The sequence below is a fragment of the Ranitomeya variabilis genome, chromosome 3, assembly GCF_051348905.1.
Source record: "Ranitomeya variabilis isolate aRanVar5 chromosome 3, aRanVar5.hap1, whole genome shotgun sequence".
NCBI lineage: Eukaryota > Metazoa > Chordata > Amphibia > Anura > Dendrobatidae > Ranitomeya > Ranitomeya variabilis.
The window spans coordinates 777,714,657-777,740,268 of record NC_135234.1 but is presented as its reverse complement, the minus strand read 5'-3'; the positions used below and the strand labels follow the sequence as shown (position 1 = coordinate 777,740,268).

The 25,612-nt window shown below is 46.5% G+C and overlaps 1 protein-coding gene across 2 annotated transcripts in view; it reads left to right on the top strand.

The window, feature by feature from the left end:
• Nucleotides 1-25,612, top strand: part of LOC143817478 (protein sel-1 homolog 3-like) — a 142,270-nt gene that overhangs the window by 98,004 nt on the left and 18,654 nt on the right. For both annotated transcript variants that reach the window (XM_077298918.1, XM_077298919.1), the window contains exon 14: nucleotides 13,822-13,884. In XM_077298918.1, the coding sequence (XP_077155033.1) occupies nucleotides 13,822-13,884 (63 nt within the window). The remainder of the gene's footprint in view (nucleotides 1-13,821; nucleotides 13,885-25,612) is intronic.

The following is a 25,612-nucleotide window of genomic DNA, read 5'->3' as shown; positions in this document are numbered from 1 at the left end:
TATTAGTGACACACGGCAGAGCCATCAATAAGAGGCCATATATTAGTGACACACAGCAGTGCCATCAATAAGAGGCCATATATTAGTGACACACAGCAGTGCCATCAATAAGAGGCCATATATTAGTGACACACAGCAGTGCCATCAATAAGAGGCCATATATTAGTGACACACTGCAGTGCCATCAATAAGAGGCCATATATTAGTGACACACAGCAGTGCCATCAATAAGAGGCCATATATTAGTGACACACGGCAGTGCCATCAATAAGAGGCCATATATTAGTGACACACAGCAGTGCCATCAATAAGAGGCCATATATTAGTGACACACGGCAGTGCCATCAATAAGAGGCCATATATTAGTGACACACGGCAGTGCCATCAATAAGAGGCCATATATTAGTGACACACAGCAGTGCCATCAATAAGAGGCCATATATTAGTGACACACAGCAGAGCCATCAATAAGAGGCCATATATTAGTGACACACAGCAGTGCCATCAATAAGAGGCCATATATTAGTGACACACTGCAGTGCCATCAATAAGAGGCCATATATTAGTGACACACAGCAGAGCCATCAATAAGAGGCCATATATTAGTGACACACGGCAGAGCCATCAATAAGAGGCCATATATTAGTGACACACTGCAGTGCCATCAATAAGAGGCCATATATTAGTGACACACAGCAGAGCCATCAATAAGAGGCCATATATTAGTGACACACAGCAGTGCCATCAATAAGAGGCCATATATTAGTGACACACAGCAGAGCCATCAATAAGAGGCCATATATTAGTGACACACGGCAGTGCCATCAATAAGAGGCCATATATTAGTGACACACAGCAGTGCCATCAATAAGAGGCCATATATTAGTGACACACTGCAGTGCCATCAATAAGAGGCCATATATTAGTGACACACAGCAGAGCCATCAATAAGAGGCCATATATTAGTGACACACAGCAGAGCCATCAATAAGAGGCCATATATTAGTGACACACAGCAGAGCCATCAATAAGAGGTCATATATTAGTGACACACTGCAGTGCCATCAATAAGAGGCCATATATTAGTGACACACGGCAGTGCCATCAATAAGAGGCCATATATTAGTGACACACAGCAGTGCCATCAATAAGAGGCCATATATTAGTGACACACAGCAGAGCCATCAATAAGAGGCCATATATTAGTGACACACAGCAGAGCCATCAATAAGAGGCCATATATTAGTGACACACGGCAGAGCCATCAATAAGAGGCCATATATTAGTGACACACGGCAGTGCCATCAATAAGAGGCCATATATTAGTGACACACAGCAGAGCCATCAATAAGAGGCCATATATTAGTGACACACAGCAGTGCCATCAATAAGAGGCCATATATTAGTGACACACAGCAGAGCCATCAATAAGAGGCCATATATTAGTGACACACGGCAGTGCCATCAATAAGAGGCCATATATTAGTGACACACAGCAGAGCCATAAATAAGAGGCCATATATTAGTGACACACGGCAGTGCCATCAATAAGAGGCCATATATTAGTGACACACAGCAGTGCCATAAATAAGAGGCCATATATTAGTGACACACGGCAGTGCCATCAATAAGAGGCCATATATTAGTGACACACAGCAGTGCCATAAATAAGAGGCCATATATTAGTGACACACTGCAGTGCCATCAATAAGAGGCCATATATTAGTGACACACTGCAGAGCCATCAATAAGAGGCCATATATTAGTGACACACTGCAGAGCCATCAATAAGAGGCCATATATTAGTGACACACTGCAGTGCCATCAATAAGAGGCCATATATTAGTGACACACGGCAGTGCCATCAATAAGAGGCCATATATTAGTGACACACTGCAGTGCCATCAATAAGAGGCCATATATTAGTGACACACAGCAGAGCCATCAATAAGAGGCCATATATTAGTGACACACAGCAGTGCCATCAATAAGAGGCCATATATTAGTGACACACAGCAGTGCCATAAATAAGAGGCCATATATTAGTGACACACGGCAGTGCCATCAATAAGAGGCCATATATTAGTGACACACAGCAGTGCCATCAATAAGAGGCCATATATTAGTGACACACAGCAGTGCCATAAATAAGAGGCCATATATTAGTGACACACGGCAGTGCCATAAATAAGAGGCCATATATTAGTGACACACGGCAGTGCCATCAATAAGAGGTCATATATTAGTGACACACAGCAGTGCCATCAATAAGAGGCCATATATTAGTGACACACTGCAGTGCCATCAATAAGAGGCCATATATTAGTGACACACAGCAGTGCCATCAATAAGAGGCCATATATTAGTGACACACAGCAGTGCCATCAATAAGAGGTCATATATTAGTGACACACGGCAGTGCCATCAATAAGAGGCCATATATTAGTGACACACTGCAGTGCCATCAATAAGAGGCCATATATTAGTGACACACAGCAGTGCCATCAATAAGAGGCCATATATTAGTGACACACAGCAGTGCCATCAATAAGAGGCCATATATTAGTGACACACTGCAGTGCCATCAATAAGAGGCCATATATTAGTGACACACTGCAGTGCCATCAATAAGAGGCCATATATTAGTGACACACAGCAGTGCCATCAATAAGAGGCCATATATTAGTGACACACAGCAGAGCCATCAATAAGAGGCCATATATTAGTGACACACAGCAGTGCCATCAATAAGAGGCCATATATTAGTGACACACAGCAGTGCCATCAATAAGAGGCCATATATTAGTGACACACTGCAGTGACATCAATAAGAGGCCATATATTAGTGACACACAGCAGAGCCATCAATAAGAGGCCATATATTAGTGACACACTGCAGTACCATCAATAAGAGGCCATATATTAGTGACACACAGCAGTGCCATCAATAAGAGGCCATATATTAGTGACACACAGCAGAGCCATCAATAAGAGGCCATATATTAGTGACACACTGCAGTACCATCAATAAGAGGCCATATATTAGTGACACACGGCAGTGCCATAAATAAGAGGCCATATATTAGTGACACACTGCAGTACCATCAATAAGAGGCCATATATTAGTGACACACGGCAGAGCCATCAATAAGAGGCCATATATTAGTGACACACTGCAGTGCCATCAATAAGAGGCCATATATTAGTGACACACTGCAGAGCCATCAATAAGAGGCCATATATTAGTGACACACGGCAGAGCCATCAATAAGAGGCCATATATTAGTGACACGGCAGAGCCATCAATAAGAGGCCATATATTAGTGACACACAGCAGAGCCATCAATAAGAGGCCATATATTAGTGACACACAGCAGTGCCATCAATAAGAGGCCATATATTAGTGACACACTGCAGTGCCATCAATAAGAGGCCATATATTAGTGACACACGGCAGTGACATCAATAAGAGGCCATATATTAGTGACACACGGCAGTGCCATCAATAAGAGGCCATATATTAGTGACACACAGCAGTGCCATCAATAAGAGGCCATATATTAGTGACACACTGCAGTGCCATCAATAAGAGGCCATATATTAGTGACACACGGCACAGCCATCAATAAGAGGCCATATATTAGTGACACACGGCAGTGCCATCAATAAGAGGCCATATATTAGTGACACACAGCAGTGCCATCAATAAGAGGCCATATATTAGTGACACACGGCAGTGCCATCAATAAGAGGCCATATATTAGTGACACACAGCAGTGCCATCAATAAGAGGCCATATATTAGTGACACACAGCAGTGCCATCAATAAGAGGCCATATATTAGTGACACACGGCAGAGCCATCAATAAGAGGCCATATATTAGTGACACACAGCAGAGCCATCAATAAGAGGCCATATATTAGTGACACACAGCAGAGCCATCAATAAGAGGCCATATATTAGTGACACACAGCAGAGCCATCAATAAGAGGCCATATATTAGTGACACACAGCAGTGCCATCAATAAGAGGCCATATATTAGTGACACACGGCAGTGCCATCAATAAGAGGCCATATATTAGTGACACACAGCAGTGCCATCAATAAGAGGCCATATATTAGTGACACACGGCAGTGCCATCAATAAGAGGCCATATATTAGTGACACACAGCAGAGCCATCAATAAGAGGCCATATATTAGTGACACACGGCAGAGCCATCAATAAGAGGCCATATATTAGTGACACACTGCAGTGCCATCAATAAGAGGCCATATATTAGTGACACACTGCAGTGCCATCAATAAGAGGCCATATATTAGTGACACACGGCAGTGCCATCAATAAGAGGCCATATATTAGTGACACACAGCAGAGCCATCAATAAGAGGCCATATATTAGTGACACACAGCAGTGCCATCAATAAGAGGCCATATATTAGTGACACACAGCAGTGCCATCAATAAGAGGCCATATATTAGTGACACACTGCAGTGCCATCAATAAGAGGCCATATATTAGTGACACACAGCAGTGCCATCAATAAGAGGCCATATATTAGTGACACACAGCAGAGCCATCAATAAGAGGCCATATATTAGTGACACACAGCAGTGCCATCAATAAGAGGCCATATATTAGTGACACACTGCAGTGCCATCAATAAGAGGCCATATATTAGTGACACACTGCAGTGCCATCAATAAGAGGCCATATATTAGTGACACACTGCAGTGCCATCAATAAGAGGCCATATATTAGTGACACACAGCAGTGCCATCAATAAGAGGCCATATATTAGTGACACACAGCAGAGCCATCAATAAGAGGCCATATATTAGTGACACACAGCAGTGCCATCAATAAGAGGCCATATATTAGTGACACACAGCAGTGCCATCAATAAGAGGCCATATATTAGTGACACACTGCAGTGCCATCAATAAGAGGCCATATATTAGTGACACACAGCAGTGCCATCAATAAGAGGCCATATATTAGTGACACACTGCAGTGCCATCAATAAGAGGCCATATATTAGTGGCACACGGCAGTGACATCAATAAGAGGCCATATATTAGTGACACACAGCAGAGCCATCAATAAGAGGCCATATATTAGTGACACACAGCAGTGCCATCAATAAGAGGCCATATATTAGTGACACACTGCAGTGCCATCAATAAGAGGCCATATATTAGTGACACACGGCAGTGACATCAATAAGAGGCCATATATTAGTGACACACAGCAGTGCCATCAATAAGAGGCCATATATTAGTGACACACGGCAGTGCCATCAATAAGAGGCCATATATTAGTGACACACAGCAGTGCCATCAATAAGAGGTCATATATTAGTGATACACGGCAGAGCCATCAATAAGAGGCCATATATTAGTGACACACAGCAGTGCCATCAATAAGAGGCCATATATTAGTGACACACAGCAGAGCCATCAATAAGAGGCCATATATTAGTGACACACTGCAGTGCCATCAATAAGAGGCCATATATTAGTGACACACAGCAGTGCCATCAATAAGAGGCCATATATTAGTGACACACAGCAGTGCCATCAATAAGAGGCCATATATTAGTGACACACAGCAGAGCCATCAATAAGAGGCCATATATTAGTGACACACTGCAGTGCCATCAATAAGAGGCCATATATTAGTGACACACTGCAGTGCCATCAATAAGAGGCCATATATTAGTGACACACAGCAGAGCCATCAATAAGAGGCCATATATTAGTGACACACAGCAGTGCCATCAATAAGAGGCCATATATTAGTGACACACGGCAGTACCATCAATAAGAGGCCATATATTAGTGACACACGGCAGAGCCATCAATAAGAGGCCATATATTAGTGACACACTGCAGTGCCATCAATAAGAGGCCATATATTAGTGACACACTGCAGTGCCATCAATAAGAGGCCATATATTAGTGACACACTGCAGAGCCATCAATAAGAGGCCATATATTAGTGACACACTGCAGTACCATCAATAAGAGGCCATATATTAGTGACACACGGCAGAGCCATCAATAAGAGGCCATATATTAGTGACACACGGCAGTGCCATCAATAAGAGGCCATATATTAGTGACACACTGCAGAGCCATCAATAAGAGGCCATATATTAGTGACACACGGCAGTGCCATCAATAAGAGGCCATATATTAGTGACACACAGCAGTGCCATCAATAAGAGGCCATATATTAGTGACACACGGCAGAGCCATCAATAAGAGGCCATATATTAGTGACACACAGCAGTGCCATCAATAAGAGGCCATATATTAGTGACACACAGCAGTGCCATCAATAAGAGGCCATATATTAGTGACACACGGCAGTGCCATCAATAAGAGGCCATATATTAGTGACACACAGCAGTGCCATCAATAAGAGGCCATATATTAGTGACACACGGCAGAGCCATCAATAAGAGGCCATATATTAGTGACACACAGCAGAGCCATCAATAAGAGGCCATATATTAGTGACACACAGCAGTGCCATCAATAAGAGGCCATATATTAGTGACACACTGCAGTGCCATCAATAAGAGGCCATATATTAGTGACACACTGCAGTGCCATCAATAAGAGGCCATATATTAGTGACACACAGCAGAGCCATCAATAAGAGGCCATATATTAGTGACACACTGCAGAGCCATCAATAAGAGGCCATATATTAGTGACACACAGCAGTGCCATCAATAAGAGGCCATATATTAGTGACACACTGCAGAGCCATCAATAAGAGGCCATATATTAGTGACACACTGCAGTGCCATCAATAAGAGGCCATATATTAGTGACACACTGCAGTGCCATCAATAAGAGGCCATATATTAGTGACACACTGCAGAGCCATCAATAAGAGGCCATATATTAGTGACACACAGCAGAGCCATCAATAAGAGGCCATATATTAGTGACACACTGCAGTGCCATCAATAAGAGGCCATATATTAGTGACACACAGCAGTGCCATCAATAAGAGGCCATATATTAGTGACACACAGCAGAGCCATCAATAAGAGGCCATATATTAGTGACACACAGCAGTGCCATCAATAAGAGGCCATATATTAGTGACACACAGCAGTGCCATCAATAAGAGGCCATATATTAGTGACACACTGCAGTGCCATCAATAAGAGGCCATATATTAGTGACACACGGCAGAGCCATCAATAAGAGGCCATATATTAGTGACACACGGCAGAGCCATCAATAAGAGGCCATATATTAGTGACACACGGCAGAGCCATCAATAAGAGGCCATATATTAGTGACACACAGCAGTGCCATCAATAAGAGGCCATATATTAGTGACACACAGCAGAGCCATCAATAAGAGGCCATATATTAGTGACACACAGCAGAGCCATCAATAAGAGGCCATATATTAGTGACACACAGCAGAGCCATCAATAAGAGGCCATATATTAGTGATACACGGCAGTGCCATCAATAAGAGGCCATATATTAGTGACACACAGCAGAGCCATCAATAAGAGGCCATATATTAGTGACACACTGCAGTGCCATCAATAAGAGGCCATATATTAGTGACACACGGCAGAGCCATCAATAAGAGGCCATATATTAGTGACACACAGCAGTGCCATCAATAAGAGGCCATATATTAGTGACACACTGCAGTGCCATCAATAAGAGGCCATATATTAGTGACACACAGCAGTGCCATCAATAAGAGGCCATATATTAGTGACACACTGCAGTGCCATCAATAAGAGGCCATATATTAGTGACACACAGCAGTGCCATCAATAAGAGGCCATATATTAGTGACACACAGCAGTGCCATCAATAAGAGGCCATATATTAGTGACACACAGCAGAGCCATCAATAAGAGGCCATATATTAGTGACACACTGCAGTGCCATCAATAAGAGGCCATATATTAGTGACACACGGCAGTGCCATCAATAAGAGGCCATATATTAGTGACACACTGCAGAGCCATCAATAAGAGGCCATATATTAGTGACACACAGCAGAGCCATCAATAAGAGGCCATATATTAGTGACACACAGCAGAGCCATCAATAAGAGGCCATATATTAGTGATACACGGCAGTGCCATCAATAAGAGGCCATATATTAGTGACACACAGCAGAGCCATCAATAAGAGGCCATATATTAGTGACACACTGCAGTGCCATCAATAAGAGGCCATATATTAGTGACACACGGCAGAGCCATCAATAAGAGGCCATATATTAGTGACACACAGCAGTGCCATCAATAAGAGGCCATATATTAGTGACACACTGCAGTGCCATCAATAAGAGGCCATATATTAGTGACACACAGCAGTGCCATCAATAAGAGGCCATATATTAGTGACACACTGCAGTGCCATCAATAAGAGGCCATATATTAGTGACACACAGCAGTGCCATCAATAAGAGGCCATATATTAGTGACACACAGCAGTGCCATCAATAAGAGGCCATATATTAGTGACACACAGCAGAGCCATCAATAAGAGGCCATATATTAGTGACACACTGCAGTGCCATCAATAAGAGGCCATATATTAGTGACACACGGCAGTGCCATCAATAAGAGGCCATATATTAGTGACACACTGCAGAGCCATCAATAAGAGGCCATATATTAGTGACACACTGCAGTGCCATCAATAAGAGGCCATATATTAGTGACACACAGCAGAGCCATCAATAAGAGGCCATATATTAGTGATACACGGCAGTGCCATCAATAAGAGGCCATATATTAGTGACACACTGCAGAGCCATCAATAAGAGGCCATATATTAGTGACACACGGCAGTACCATCAATAAGAGGCCATATATTAGTGACACACAGCAGTGCCATCAATAAGAGGCCATATATTAGTGACACACAGCAGTGCCATCAATAAGAGGCCATATATTAGTGACACACAGCAGAGCCATCAATAAGAGGCCATATATTAGTGACACACAGCAGAGCCATCAATAAGAGGCCATATATTAGTGACACACGGCAGTGCCATCAATAAGAGGCCATATATTAGTGACACACAGCAGTGCCATCAATAAGAGGCCATATATTAGTGACACACTGCAGTGCCATCAATAAGAGGCCATATATTAGTGACACACAGCAGTGCCATCAATAAGAGGCCATATATTAGTGACACACAGCAGAGCCATCAATAAGAGGCCATATATTAGTGACACACTGCAGTGACATCAATAAGAGGCCATATATTAGTGACACACAGCAGTGCCATCAATAAGAGGCCATATATTAGTGACACACTGCAGTGCCATCAATAAGAGGCCATATATTAGTGACACACTGCAGTGCCATCAATAAGAGGCCATATATTAGTGACACACAGCAGTGCCATCAATAAGAGGCCATATATTAGTGACACACAGCAGAGCCATCAATAAGAGGCCATATATTAGTGACACACTGCAGTGCCATCAATAAGAGGCCATATATTAGTGACACACTGCAGTGCCATCAATAAGAGGCCATATATTAGTGACACACAGCAGAGCCATCAATAAGAGGCCATATATTAGTGACACACAGCAGAGCCATCAATAAGAGGCCATATATTAGTGACACACAGCAGAGCCATCAATAAGAGGCCATATATTAGTGACACACGGCAGTGCCATCAATAAGAGGCCATATATTAGTGACACACAGCAGTGCCATCAATAAGAGGCCATATATTAGTGACACACAGCAGTGCCATCAATAAGAGGCCATATATTAGTGACACACAGCAGTGACATCAATAAGAGGCCATATATTAGTGACACACAGCAGTGCCATCAATAAGAGGCCATATATTAGTGACACACTGCAGTGCCATCAATAAGAGGCCATATATTAGTGACACACAGCAGTGCCATCAATAAGAGGCCATATATTAGTGACACACAGCAGAGCCATCAATAAGAGGCCATATATTAGTGACACACAGCAGAGCCATCAATAAGAGGCCATATATTAGTGATACACGGCAGTGCCATCAATAAGAGGCCATATATTAGTGACACACGGCAGTGCCATCAATAAGAGGCCATATATTAGTGACACACTGCAGAGCCATCAATAAGAGGCCATATATTAGTGACACACTGCAGTGCCATCAATAAGAGGCCATATATTAGTGACACACTGCAGAGCCATCAATAAGAGGCCATATATTAGTGACACACGGCAGTGCCATCAATAAGAGGCCATATATTAGTGACACACAGCAGTGCCATCAATAACAGGCCATATATTAGTGACACACTGCAGTGCCATCAATAAGAGGCCATATATTAGTGACACACAGCAGTGCCATCAATAAGAGGCCATATATTAGTGACACACGGCAGAGCCATCAATAAGAGGTCATATATTAGTGACACACGGCAGAGCCATCAATAAGAGGTCATATATTAGTGACACACAGCAGTACCATCAATAAGAGGCCATATATTAGTGACACACAGCAGTGCCATCAATAAGAGGCCATATATTAGTGACACACAGCAGTGACATCAATAAGAGGCCATATATTAGTGACACACAGCAGTGCCATCAATAAGAGGCCATATATTAGTGACACACGGCAGTGCCATCAATAAGAGGCCATATATTAGTGACACACGGCAGTGCCATCAATAAGAGGCCATATATTAGTGACACACGGCAGAGCCATCAATAAGAGGCCATATATTAGTGACACACGGCAGAGCCATCAATAAGAGGCCATATATTAGTGACACACGGCAGTGCCATCAATAAGAGGCCATATATTAGTGACACACAGCAGTGCCATCAATAAGAGGCCATATATTAGTGACACACGGCAGAGCCATCAATAAGAGGCCATATATTAGTGACACACGGCAGAGCCATCAATAAGAGGCCATATATTAGTGACACACGGCAGTGCCATCAATAAGAGGCCATATATTAGTGACACACGGCAGAGCCATCAATAAGAGGCCATATATTAGTGACACACAGCAGAGCCATCAATAAGAGGCCATATATTAGTGACACACGGCAGAGCCATCAATAAGAGGCCATATATTAGTGACACACGGCAGTGCCATCAATAAGAGGCCATATATTAGTGACACACAGCAGTGCCATCAATAAGAGGCCATATATTAGTGACACACGGCAGAGCCATCAATAAGAGGCCATATATTAGTGACACACGGCAGAGCCATCAATAAGAGGCCATATATTAGTGACACACAGCAGTGCCATCAATAAGAGGCCATATATTAGTGACACACAGCACAGCCATCAATAAGAGGCCATATATTAGTGACACACAGCAGAGCCATCAATAAGAGGCCATATATTAGTGACACACAGCAGTGCCATCAATAAGAGGCCATATATTAGTGACACACTGCAGTGACATCAATAAGAGGCCATATATTAGTGACACAGCACAGCCATCAATAAGAGGCCATATATTAGTGACACACAGCAGAGCCATCAATAAGAGGCCATATATTAGTGACACACAGCAGTGCCATCAATAAGAGGCCATATATTAGTGACACACAGCAGTGCCATCAATAAGAGGCCATATATTAGTGACACACGGCAGTGCCATCAATAAGAGGCCATATATTAGTGACACACAGCAGAGCCATCAATAAGAGGCCATATATTAGTGACACACAGCAGTGCCATCAATAAGAGGCCATATATTAGTGACACACTGCAGAGCCATCAATAAGAGGCCATATATTAGTGACACACAGCAGAGCCATCAATAAGAGGCCATATATTAGTGACACACTGCAGTGACATCAATAAGAGGCCATATATTAGTGACACACAGCAGTGCCATCAATAAGAGGCCATATATTAGTGACACACGGCAGAGCCATCAATAAGAGGCCATATATTAGTGACACACGGCAGTGCCATAAATAAGAGGCCATATATTAGTGACACACAGCAGAGCCATCAATAAGAGGCCATATATTAGTGACACACAGCAGTGCCATCAATAAGAGGCCATATATTAGTGACACACGGCAGAGCCATCAATAAGAGGCCATATATTAGTGACACACTGCAGTGCCATCAATGAGAGGCCATATATTAGTGACACACAGCAGTGCCATCAATAAGAGGCCATATATTAGTGACACACAGCAGTGCCATCAATAAGAGGCCATATATTAGTGACACACAGCAGAGCCATCAATAAGAGGCCATATATTAGTGACACACTGCAGAGCCATCAATAAGAGGCCGTATATTAGTGACACACTGCAGTGCCATCAATAAGAGGCCATATATTAGTGACACACGGCAGAGCCATCAATAAGAGGCCATATATTAGTGACACACTGCAGTGCCATCAATAAGAGGCCATATATTAGTGACACACGGCAGTGCCATCAATAAGAGGCCATATATTAGTGACACACGGCAGAGCCATCAATAAGAGGCCATATATTAGTGACACACTGCAGTGCCATCAATAAGAGGCCATATATTAGTGACACACGGCAGTGCCATCAATAAGAGGCCATATATTAGTGACACACTGCAGTGCCATCAATAAGAGGCCATATATTAGTGACACACTGCAGTACCATCAATAAGAGGCCATATATTAGTGACACACAGCAGAGCCATCAATAAGAGGCCATATATTAGTGACACACGGCAGAGCCATCAATAAGAGGCCATATATTAGTGACACACTGCAGTGCCATCAATAAGAGGCCATATATTAGTGACACACGGCAGTGCCATCAATAAGAGGCCATATATTAGTGACACACGGCAGAGCCATCAATAAGAGGCCATATATTAGTGACACACTGCAGTGCCATCAATAAGAGGCCATATATTAGTGACACACTGCAGTACCATCAATAAGAGGCCATATATTAGTGACACACAGCAGTGCCATCAATAAGAGGCCATATATTAGTGACACACTGCAGAGCCATCAATAAGAGGCCATATATTAGTGACACACAGCAGAGCCATCAATAAGAGGCCATATATTAGTGACACACAGCAGAGCCATCAATAAGAGGCCATATATTAGTGACACACTGCAGTGACATCAATAAGAGGCCATATATTAGTGACACACAGCACAGCCATCAATAAGAGGCCATATATTAATGACACACTGCAGTGCCATCAATAAGAGGCCATATATTAGTGACACACGGCAGAGCCATCAATAAGAGGCCATATATTAGTGACACACGGCAGAGCCATGAATAAGAGGCCATATATTAGTGACACACAGCAGAGCCATCAATAAGAGGCCGTATATTAGTGACACACGGCAGTGCCATCAATAAGAGGCCATATATTAGTGACACACAGCAGAGCCATCAATAAGAGGCCATATATTAGTGACACACAGCAGAGCCATCAATAAGAGGCCATATATTAGTGACACACAGCAGAGCCATCAATAAGAGGCCATATATTAGTGACACACAGCAGTGCCATCAATAAGAGGCCATATATTGCTCCTCTGGTCTAGTTTTGGAGGTAAGATGTGGAGCACCCGTCCTTGCTCTGTTGATGCAGTAGTTCCCCGTGTTCTGGCCCTATGACCGGCCAGAGAGGATGTTTGAAGCTCTAGTCCGTATGATCAGGGGCAGAATTTTCTCAGCCCACAGTCGGGTCCAGGACGTTCTTGTTCTTGGCCCTTGTTCGTTGTCTCCATCTGGTTGCGGATCTTTCTCTTCTTCTTTCTCTGATGATTTCTTTTGGATGTTACTTGCAGGGTCAGGGAGTGAAGCAGAACATCTCTAAGGCACTGGACTTCCTGAGGAAGGCAGCTGAGATGGTGAGACAACTCCTCCGGGTACATTGTACAACGTGTGATGGAGTCAATCATTAAGGATTCCATCATCTCTAATTGTTTGTATCAATGGTCATGTGTTAAAGGTTTAGCATATAGTATCTAGACGAGCAGCTCAGATCCCACCTTGCACTTCTGTCACGGTTCGCACCGTGCTGCCAACAATAGGTCACACATCCCACCACTGTGTCAGGGATCCCGGAGAGGATATCTTTTTCGACACCAATTTGTCACGAATCTGGGTTGTTTGGTTGCCCCTGGTTCCTTCTGAAGGGGATTTATCTATATCCCACTTCCCAGTTCCGGTTTGGAACTTGCAGCTCTCTGGCGCCCCGCTTACCCTCAGGTCAGACCGGGTACTGCACCTAGGATAATTAGTCGCCGGAAAGGCTGCCTGCTGTGTACTGGCTATTGGGCACACTGCAGCGAGGGCAATATAACTACTCCACACAGGCGGGAACAATAATTATCAGCGCCGCCATCGCAGCAAAGATTCCCAATCGCACAGACAAAGTATGCTTCCACCAGCTCCGATTAATGGGTCCGAAGCCAACCCAAATCAGTAGCGCAATTCACTTCAGAGGATGCACAGTTGTATAGAGCAGAAGAGACAAGCTAACAATTAAATATTTTACTCCATGAAAAATTAGGCAGTGTTTACAAGAGATAAAAAGATGTTAGAAAGGAGACAATTCGTATATACATTACAGATTACAAAATAAAATAGGATTAACGTTGAAAAGAGAACTTACAGGTTATGTCATGGTATCATCTTGGCTGGCCTGTGGCTTATGAGGATAAATACATCCAGATGCATTGAACAGCTTTGCCAAGCTGGTGTTAGATTGCTTCCCGGGCCAAGACTGAAGTACACCCTGCTCACACGCTAGTTTCAAGTTACCCAGTGTCGCTGCTCTAGGCTTTGCCTTTGGGTGGCGGAATGCAGAGGGGGAGAAAGGAGGGTCACAGCTGCATTGTGTGTGTGTAGAAAGCCATGTCCTTCTGAAACTAAACTCGCAATATAACATGGCATTTTTGGCATTATCGTGACACCTCCCCCTTTTGGACTGCATACGAAGGCAGAACCTCTCGGTACTCCTCCATGGGCACCTCAGCAGCTTCACCCTGGTGGGACAACCCATCTGCATTGCCATGTTCCCTGCCCGTTTGTGCTCAATGGTAAAATCGTGCTGCTGGAGGGCAAGGCTCCAGCTTAGCAACCTTCCGTTTTGTCCACACATGGCGTGTAGCCAGCGCAGAGGGTTGTGGTTGGTCAACACAGTGAAGGTGCGACCATACAAGTAGGACTGCAGGCGTTGCAGGGCCCAGACTATGGCCAAGCACTCCTACTCGACAGTGGAGTAAGCCACTTCACTCGTCAGAAGTTTCTGGCTCAGGTACAACACGGGGTGCTCTTGGTCCTCCGAGTCAACCTGGCTGAGCACAGCACCGAGGCCAAACTCGCTGGCGTTGGTCTGCACCAAGAACGGTCGACTGCTGTCTACTGCTTTCAACACAGGGGTGTTGCACAGTGCTGTTTTCAACGCCTGGAAGGCCCCCTCACAGCCATCGGTCCAGTTGAAGATGTAGGGTAGCTTCTTCCTGGTGAGGTCATTCAAGGGTTTTGCCAGGCTATTATAGTTCTGTACGAAGCGCCTATAGTACCCGGCAGTGCCCAGAAAGGACATCACCTGCTTGTTCCTGGGGGTTGGCCAGGACACGATCGCGTCCCATTTCCCCAGCTCTGGCTTTATGGTCTTCCCACCTACCCGGTGCCCCAGGTAGTGGACCTGTCAGAACATTTTTTACCTTTTGTGCATTACTGCCCTTTTACAAGATGGCGTCTTTGGTCTCATGTGCACTGTGTCTTCCTGCTATAAAACTCCACCCCAGCCTTCAGTCTGTGCTAGAGTATTCTGCCTTGCATCCAGCTCCTGACCTCTGATTACTCCCTGGCTATATACCTGCTCCAGTTTACCTGTGTGGTGATCCTGCTACTCTGCTCTGAGTTCCTGCTGCATACACAAGTTTCCAGTAATCCTCCTTCATCTGCTGCTCGTGTTTACTTCCATCTGCACTTGCTGGACATGTAAGCTGTTGCTGCTTTGCAATAACCTGAGACTATTAATCAGGCCTCTCTGGTTGAGCTAAGATATGATTTGAACTGCCTAATAAGCATATCTATCTGTGTCTGGACTAAGACAAGGATTTATTCGTGTCAAGTATCCTCAAGAATTACTGTGCTTCATAGACTTTCTGCTTGATTCCTCTGAAGTTTTCTATAGACTGCTAAGCTGCATTTATTATATGCACCAAGTGTTGTGGACTTGAGTTTCTCTTTTCACCTGTTTGAATCACCGTGTGATAAGATAGACTTTACCACTTATAAAACTGTGTCCTGTAGTTGTCTTGTTCCACGCAAAGAGTCTCCTGAGTTATCCCCTATAATTATTACAGGACCTCTCTTATGCCCATCTGGCACTTTCCCGGCTTGATGGTCAGACCGACTCGGTGTAGTCGCCTGAGCACCTCCTTGAGATGCTGCAGGTGTTCGTCCCAGGAGGGACTGAAGATGGCAATGTCATCCAGGTGTGCAACCGCATACTTCTCCAGTCCCTGAAGCAGGTGGTTGACCATCCGCTGGAAAGTGGCAGGGGCATTCTTCATGCAGAAGGACATAACCGTGGACTCGTACAGTCTGAAGGGTGTGATAAAAGCGGACTTCTCCTGCACCTCAGGGCTCAGGGGAATCTGCCAGTATCCTTGACTCAGATCCACTATGGTCAGGTATTTTGCGCCAGCTAACTTCTCATGCAGCTCTTGGATGCGCAGCATTGGGTGCTCGTCAGAGGCTGTGATGACGTTGAGCACCACGCAGAACCGGGTGGTCCGATCCTTCTTGGGCACGAGAACTACAGGTGAGGCCCACGCGCTCTTTGACCGTTGAATGACCCCCAGCTGTAACATTTCATCGATCTCCTGGCGCATAACCTGCTGCACCTCGTCGGAGATCCGATAGGGTGTTCGCCGTACTGGGGCATGATTCCCGGTGTCCACCTCGTGGACCGCCAACTCAGTCTTTCCAGGTTGGTTGGAGAACACGGCCCGGAAGGGTTCCAGCTTGGTCCGCAACTGCAACCACTGGTGTTCGGATAGCGAGGCGCTTACCTCCATGTCCTTAATGGACCCACCGGCCTTTGTTTGGGCCAGCATTTCCAGGAGGGGGTCTTCCTCCCCGTCTTCGGGCAGGCTGCAGACCGGTAGGACAAAAGGTTCACGTTCGTGATGAGCCTTCATTATGTTGACATGAAAGGCCTTTCGCCAACCCCGAGTGTGGTCAAGCGTGACCACGAAGGTGACAGGGTTGAGCTGTTGGTGGACGACGTACGGGCCTTCCCAGGCTGCCTGAAGCTTATTCTTTGGTACGGCGACCAGCACCCACACCTTTTGACCCACGTGGTAGGTTCGCTCCCGGGCGTTCTGGTCGTACCAGTGCTTCTGATCAGCCTGAGCCTGCTTCATGTTGTCAGGCACCAACTGTGTCAAGGTCTGCATCTTGTCACGGAAGCGCATGACATACTCCACTATGGACACTTCAGAAGGGTTCGGCTCCTCTTCCCAGGATTCCCTTACCAACCCAAGAGGTTCCCGGACTCGCCTGCCATACAGGAGCTCAAAGGGGGAGAACCCCATTGAGGCATGCGGAACCTCTAGGTAAGCGAACAGTAGGTGTGGGAGGTACCGCTCCCAAGTCGTGTCCTTGGGTCTCAGCCAGCATGCGTAGCATCTGTTTGAGGGTACTGTTGAAGCACTCACAAAAGCCATTGGTCTGTGGGTGATACACACTCGATACCAGGTGCTTCACCTGCATTATCTTACAGAGAGCCTCCATTAGGCAAGACATGAATTGAATTGGGTCCCTTGATCGGTAAGCATCTCCCTGGGAAATCCTACCCGTGAAAAGATAGCCAACAGTGCATCCACCACTTTATCTGCCCTAGTTGAGGACAGAGCTACTGCCTCTGGGTACCGGGTAACGTAGTCTACCACAGTAAGGACGTATTGCTTTCCAGAGTTGCTGTGGACGGCAAGCGGCCCACAATGTCCACCGCGATCCTCTGGAAAGGCTCCTCTATCACTGGCAAAGGGATCAGGGGAGCCTTATGAGCAGGCCCCACCCTCCCCACTCTTTGACAGGTGACACAGGAGCGGCAGTAGTTTGACACATCTGTACCCATCGTGGGCCAATAGACGTGTTGAGACAGCCGGGCCTTAGTTTTGCTAATCCCCAAGTGTCCAGCGAGCGGTTTCTCATGGGCAATCCCTAACAACTCACCCCAGAATTGCTGCGGTACGACCAGCTGTCTTTCCCTCAACCACTCCTTTTGCGATTTTCCGGGTACTGTCTCCTGGTACAACCTCCCTCGTTCCCAGAACACCCTCTCCTTATCAGTCACGGAGGTGGGCGTCTCGGCAAGTTGTCTCAAATTCTCTAGGCTCGCATCTGAGCGCAGAGCCGTCTGGAACTCCTGGCTAGGTGAAGCCAGAAGTGACGTCAGGGTCCCTTCCCCCCGGGAGCCCTCTGGGACCTGCTCTGGGTCCATCTCTGGTTCAGTCATAATGATGACTGAGGAAGGTCCAGAAGGCAGAATGTTATCTGCGTTCTGGGCACTCTGACTGCGGGTGACAGCAGCTACGTAGGCTGTCTCCCCGGGGATTTCTACAGACCCATCAGCCGACGGTGCTATGGGTACTACCTCCCCATCCACCCCCAACATTCCAGGAGCAGTGCCACTTATGGGCCAGTTACCTTCCTTGGTGGCAATGGTCAATTGCATGGCATCACCTTCCTCACGGTTGCCATGCACCTCCCCATTTTCTTGAGCACCGACACTTGCTCCTGTTAGGGGTTCCTCAGCCATCCCACCCCACGGAGTGACGTGGCTGAGCACTCCTGCACATGTGAACACATCAACCTTTGCATAAAAAATGGTTATCAGGTTCAGTTGGCACATTAACATCATTTTCAGCATCATTCCTAGGGAAAAAATGGTTATCAGATGCATCATTACTTTCCCATTGCTATCATCAGCATTTGATCGAAGAGGAGAGTCAGGGAAATAGTATGAAACCATCCTCCCCAAATCAGTCCCCAATAAAACATCAGTGGGCAAGTTATCGGACAGCCCCACTTCCTTCACCCCGCTCCCAGCACCCCAGTCTATATAAACCTAGGCCATTGGCAAGGGACAGCTGATGCCCCCAATCCCGGTCACAGTCAGGGTTTTCCCCGGAATGATCTCTTCAGGGGCCACCAGTTTGGGTTGGATGAGGGTCCGTTCAGCCCCGGTGTCCTTTAGGCCTGTAGCGACATGGCCCCCACGGTGTCATACTGCACGTTGTCACACACCCTCCCAACCGCCCCTCCCACCAAAATAACTTCTGCATTAGGCCTTGGGGCCTTGGCTGGGGGGGTTCTTCTGCTTCTTCGGACAGTTGGCGCTGATATGATCAGTCCATTTGCAGGAAAAACAATGGCGAAGGTCGATGGTAGGTCTGGTGCTGTTGGCAGCGAGGACAGGGCCTTTGGTGAGTTGGCTGGCTGGGGCACTGGCATTGATTGCAGGCTTACTCCCTCTCCAGCTGGGGGTGACTGGCTTCCACATTTCCGATTTACAGTTGGCCTCATAGGCATCGGCAATCTGCGCTGCTTTCGTCATGTCTTTGGGTCCTCTGTCCATTAAGAACTGTCGCACCTCAGCTGGGCAAAGATGTAAGAACTGGTCTTTGATCATCAGGTCTCACAGCTGTGCAAAGGTGGTCACTGACAGTCCTTGGGCCCACTGGTCAAAGTGGGTCCCGAGTCTATGCGCCATATCGCTGTAACTGTCGTGTGGGCCATGTTGGAGGTTCCGGAACTTTCTATGGTAAACCTCAGGTGTAAGCTGGTACTTGGTTATCAGGGCCTGCTTGATGGCCTCATAGTCGCCATCTTGCTCTTGAAGGAGAGCAGCAAACGCCTCCAGAGCTTTGCCTTTTAGCCCTGGGGTCAGGTATCGGGCCCCAGGCAGCCAGTACTGTCTGCAGGCTTTCTCAAAGGTCCACAGAAAAGTGTCCAAGTCCCCGTCCTTTTCCATCACAGGAAAGTGCTCTGGCCGGGGTTTTGGAATCTGAGCGCCGCTGGGCTCACGGCTGGACTGGGACGACCCCTGCATTTGGAGTCGGGCTAACTCCAGCTGGTACTCCCTCTCCTCTTGCCGCTCGGCTCTCTCAGCCTCCCGCATTGCTCTCTTCGCCTCCCGCTGGGCCTCTTCAAATTGCAGGACCAGCTGCAGACATCTCTGTGTCTTCTGCGGAGCATTGTTGCAGAGCCAGCTGCAGGCGGAGGTCCGCGCTCCCCTGGTTGCAAATAGGGCCGGCTTTCAGCAGTTGAACCTCTGCGGCAGCACCACCTGCGCTGGTGCTAGCTTCTGCGTCTGCAGGGCTCTGAGGCCAGGCTTGGTCTGCTTCAAATTGCACCAGTTCAGTGACCATTTGAGCCTTGGATTTGCCCTGGGAGTCCAGGCCATGGTACATGCATACTACAACAAGAGTGTCCTTCTTCTGCTGGGTGTGCCAGGCTTTTCCTTTTGCGGCCATCATTGCCAAATAAAAGATAGGATAGAAAAATGAAGAGAAAGGGAGGGGGTAATCGCAAGTACACACAATTGTCTCAGGACTAATAAACACTGAGTTCGTTCTCCAAACTTTTTTGCGCAGAGTCCTCACAAGTACTGTGCAAGTTTTTAGTGAGAGGAATGATTGCTCAAATCAGATCACTAATGCTCTATTATCCCACCGCTGCCACCAATATGTCATGGTTCACACCGTGCTGCCCACACTATGTCACGGATCCCAGCAGAATGTCAGGGATCCCGGGGAGGATATCTTTTTCGTCCCCACTACTCACACCAATTTTTCAGGAACTGGGGTTGTTTGGCTGCCCCTGGTTCCTTCTGAAGGGAATTTATCTATATCCCTCTTCCCAGTTCCGGTTTGGAACTTGCAGCTCTCTGGCGCCCCCCTTACCCTCAGGTCAGACTAGGTACTGCACTTAGGGTAATTAGTCACCAGAAAGGCTGCCTGCTGTGTACTGCTATTGAGCTCACTGCAGCAAGGGCAATATAACTACTCCACACAGGCGGGAACAATATTTATCAACGCTGCCGTCGCTGCAAAGATTCCCAATCGCACAGACAAAGTATGCTACCACCAGCTCCGATTAACGGGTACAGAGCCAACCCAAATCAGTAGCGCAATTCACTTCAGAGGACGCACAGTCGTATAGAGCAGAAGAGACAAGCTAGCAATTAAATTTTTGACTACATCAAAAATTAGGCAGTGTTTACAAAGTATAAAAAGATATTAGAAAGGAGACGATTCGTATATACATTACAGATTACAAAATAAAATAGGATTAACGTTGAAAAGAGAACTTACAGGTTATGTCATGGTATCATCTTGGCTGGCCTGTGGCTTACGAGGATAAATACATCCAGATGCATTGAACAGCTTTGCCAAGCTGGTGTTAGATCGCTTCCCGGGCCAAGATTGAAGGCTGGGCTAAGAGTATAGTGGAGCGCCCCCCAGGGCAAGGGGTTACCCGGTACCGGGTCCTTCGGTTCTCAGGGGGATGTCTCGGTGGCTGACCCGGTCCGTGGCCCTAGGGACGTCCGTGTAAAAGGGAAAGGTCTTTAAAGGGGAAGTGTTCTTGACGCCACCTGTGGTATTCGGTCAGGGTGACAGATGCTGCTTTAAGGGGTCCGCTGGGGTGATGCTATTGCAGTTAGATGGTATACCTTCCCACAGGTGAAGTGTATCCCCAGGGCCTCCCAGTGTGCAGATGGTGGATAGTAACATAGTTATTAAGGTTGAAGGAAGACTTTGTCCATCTAGTTCAACCCATAGCCTAACCTAACATGCCCTAACATGTTGATCCAGAGGAAGGCAAAAAAAAGCCATGTGGCAAAGAGTAAGCTCCGCATTGGGGAAAAAAATTCCTTCCCGACTTCACATACGGCAATCAGACTAGTTCCCTGGATCAACGCCCTATCAAGGAATCTAGTGTATATACCCTGTAACATTATACTTTTCCAGAAAGGTATCCAGTCCCCTCTTAAATTTAAGTAATGAATCCCTCATTACAACATCATACGGCAGAGAGTTCCATAGTCTCACTGCTCTTACAGTAAAGAATCTGCGTCTGTTATTATGCTTAAACCTTCTTTCCTCCAGACGTAGAGGATGCCCCCTTGTCCCTGTCTCAGGTCTATGATTAAAAAGATCATCAGAAAGGTCTTTGTACTGTCCCCTCATATATTTATACATTAACATATGATCACCCCTTAGCCTTCGTTTTTCCAAACTAAATAGCCCCAAGTGTAATAACCCGTCTTGATATTGCAGACCCCCCAGTCCTCTAATAACCTTGGTCGCTCTTCTCTGCACTCGCTCTAGTTCAGCTATGTCTTTCTTATACACCGGAGACCAAAACTGTACACAGTATTCTAAGTGATGGTGAGAGGCGCAGTGAAGACCGAGGACACAAGGTTGCAGTCTCTTTACCTTTTACTGAAGACTTCAGCATCCACAGTCCAGGGTACAGACCACAGGGTAGGCAGAGTCCGGCCGGTTTGGAGGCAAGTCCAGAGTCCCCTTATCCAGGTGGAAATCAGTAGCCTTCCTCTAGCGCCGTGGTGTTGTAGTACCTTACTGCTAAGCATCTTATAAGGTCCTCACAGATGTTGTAGATGTTATGTCTCTCTCTGTCCCCCAGGTGGATAGGACAAACCCGTATGACCGGTGGCTTGAAGCGTTTTACAGGGACTATATCATGCCCCAGCCTCTAGTGGGTGCCACCTTGCCTCCTGGGTATGGGGCGGGCAGGTAACGTGAAATTAGCTGTCCTGCCGGTCTCTGGAGCAAGGCATAAAGGACTGTTGCTCCCTCGGTGTTCCGGCTACCGGGATCCTGCGCCTCAGAAGGAGGCAGCCTTTACAGGGCAGAACTCTTTCTGGTATCCACTCCTTTGCTATGACTTCTTCACCCTCTCTACAATACAGTTTGCTTTAGTGTCCGTTCTTAGGAACTGCCGCACTTAGGGCAGGCTGTTATGGACCTGGTGGTTAGGAGAACCTGGACTGACCTGATAGTCAAACTGCAAAATAGGACGAGCTCTGGGAAGTGGGAGCTCTGCTGACCGCAACCCTAATCCTATTATCACACACACTAGAATTAGCCGTGGATCGTGCCTGACTCTGCCTAGACGACTCTTCACAGCCTGAGAGGTAACTACCCCTAAAGAGAAACAAAGCCTCACTTGCCTCAGAGAAAATTTCCCAAAGGAAAAGGCAGCCCCCACATATATTAACTGTGAGTTAAGAGGAAGGTACAAACACAGAGATGAAAACAGGTTTTTTAGCAAAGGAGGCCAGTCTTACTAAATAGACAGAGTATAGATAAAGGGATCTTTGCGGTCAGCACAAAAATCTACAAAAGCCACACAGAGAGAGCAAAAAGACCCCCGCACTGACTCACGGTGCGGTGGCGCCCCTCTGCCACCCAGAGCTTCCAGCTAGCAAAACAAAATCATAATTACCCGCTGGACAGAAAATAAACAGGTACTAAGGAATATATTCAGTACACAAATGAACAACAAATGAGCTTAACAGGGACTTAGCTTCTGTTGAAGTAAACAGGACATCAGAAGGATCCAAGAGAGATCTGAACCAGTACTGATACATTGACAGCCGGCATCAAGTAATGATCTGAGCGGAGTTAAATAGAGGAACCAGCCCAGTCCTAAACGATGCAGCTGAGGAAGCCACTTCCAGACCAGCAGCTCCACTTTCAGCCACCAGAGGGAGTCCACGGACAGAACTCACAGAAGTACCATTCCTGACCACCGGAGGGAGTTCGAGAACGGAGTTCACAACAGTACCTCCCCCTTGAGGAGGGGTCACCGAACCCTCACCAGAACCCCCAGGCCGATCAGGATGAGCCAAACGAAAGGCACGAACTAAATCGGCAGCATGGACATCGGAGGCAAGAACCCAGGAATTATCCTCCTGGCCATAGCCCTTCCTCTTGACCAGATACTGAAGTTTGCCTCTCGAGATACGAGAATCTAAAATCTTCTCCACCACATACTCCAATTCTCCTTCGACCAACATCGGAGCAGGAGGGTCAACGGAAGGAACCATAGGCGCCACATATCTCCGCAACAACGACCTATGGAACACATTATGGATGGCAAAAGAAGCTGGAAGGTCCAAACGAAATGACACAGGATTGAGGATTTCAGAAATCTTATAAGGCCCAATAAAACGAGGCTTAAACTTAGGGGTAGAAACCTTCATAGGAACATAACGAGATGACAACCAAACCAGATCCCCAACACGAAGTCGGGGACCAACATGGCGACGGCGGTTAGCGAAACGTTGAGCCTTCTCCTGTGATAATGTCAAATTGTCCACTACATGAGTCCAAATTTGCTGCAACCTGTCCACCACAGAATCCACACCAGGACAGTCCGAAGGCTCAACCTGCCCTGAAGAAAAATGAGGATGGAAACCGGAATTACAATAAAAAGGCGAAACCAAAGTAGCCAAACTGGCCCGATTATTAAGGGCGAACTCAGCCAATGGCAAGAATACCACCCAATCATCCTGATCAGCAGAAACAAAGCATCTCAGATAGGTCTCCAAAGTCTGATTGGTTCGTTCAGTTTGCCCATTTGTCTGAGGATGGAAAGCCGAAGAAAAAGACAAATCAATGCCCATCTTAGCACAAAAGGACCGCCAAAACCTCGAAACAAACTGGGAACCTCTGTCCGACACAATGTTCTCCGGAATGCCATGCAAACGAACCACATGCTGGAAAAACAACGGAACCAAATCAGAGGATGAAGTCAATTTAGGCAAGGGCACCAAATGGACCATTTTAGAGAAGCGATCACAAACCACCCAGATGACCGACATCCTTTGAGAGACAGGGAGATGTGAAATAAAATCCATGGAAACATGCGTCCAGGGCCTCTTCGGGACCGGCAAGGGCAAAAGTAACCCACTGGCACGAGAACAGCAGGGCTTCGCCCGAGCACAAGTCCCACAGGACTGCACAAAAGAACGCACATCCCGCGACAAGGAAGGCCACCAAAAGGACCTAGCCACCAAATCTCTGGTACCAAAAATTCCAGGATGACCAGCCAACACCGAACAATGAACCTCCGAGATAACCCTACTAGTCCATCTATCTGGGACAAACAGTCTCTCTGCTGGACAGCGGTCAGGTCTATCCGCCTGAAATTCCTGTAGAACCCGCCGCAAATCAGGGGAGATAGCAGACAAAATCACCCCCTCTTTGAGAATACCAGCCGGCTCAGAAACTCCCGGAGAATAAGGCACAAAACTCCTTGAAAGGGCATCAGCCTTCACATTCTTAGAACCCGGAAGGTATGAAACCACGAAATCGAAACGGGAGAAAAACAGTGACCATCGAGCCTGTCTAGGATTCAACCGCTTGGCAGACTCGAGATAAGTCAGATTCTTGTGATCCGTCAAGACCACCACGCGATGCTTGGCTCCTTCCAGCCAATGTCGCCACTCCTCGAATGCCCACTTCATAGCCAACAACTCCCGATTGCCAACATCATAATTACGCTCAGCAGGCGAAA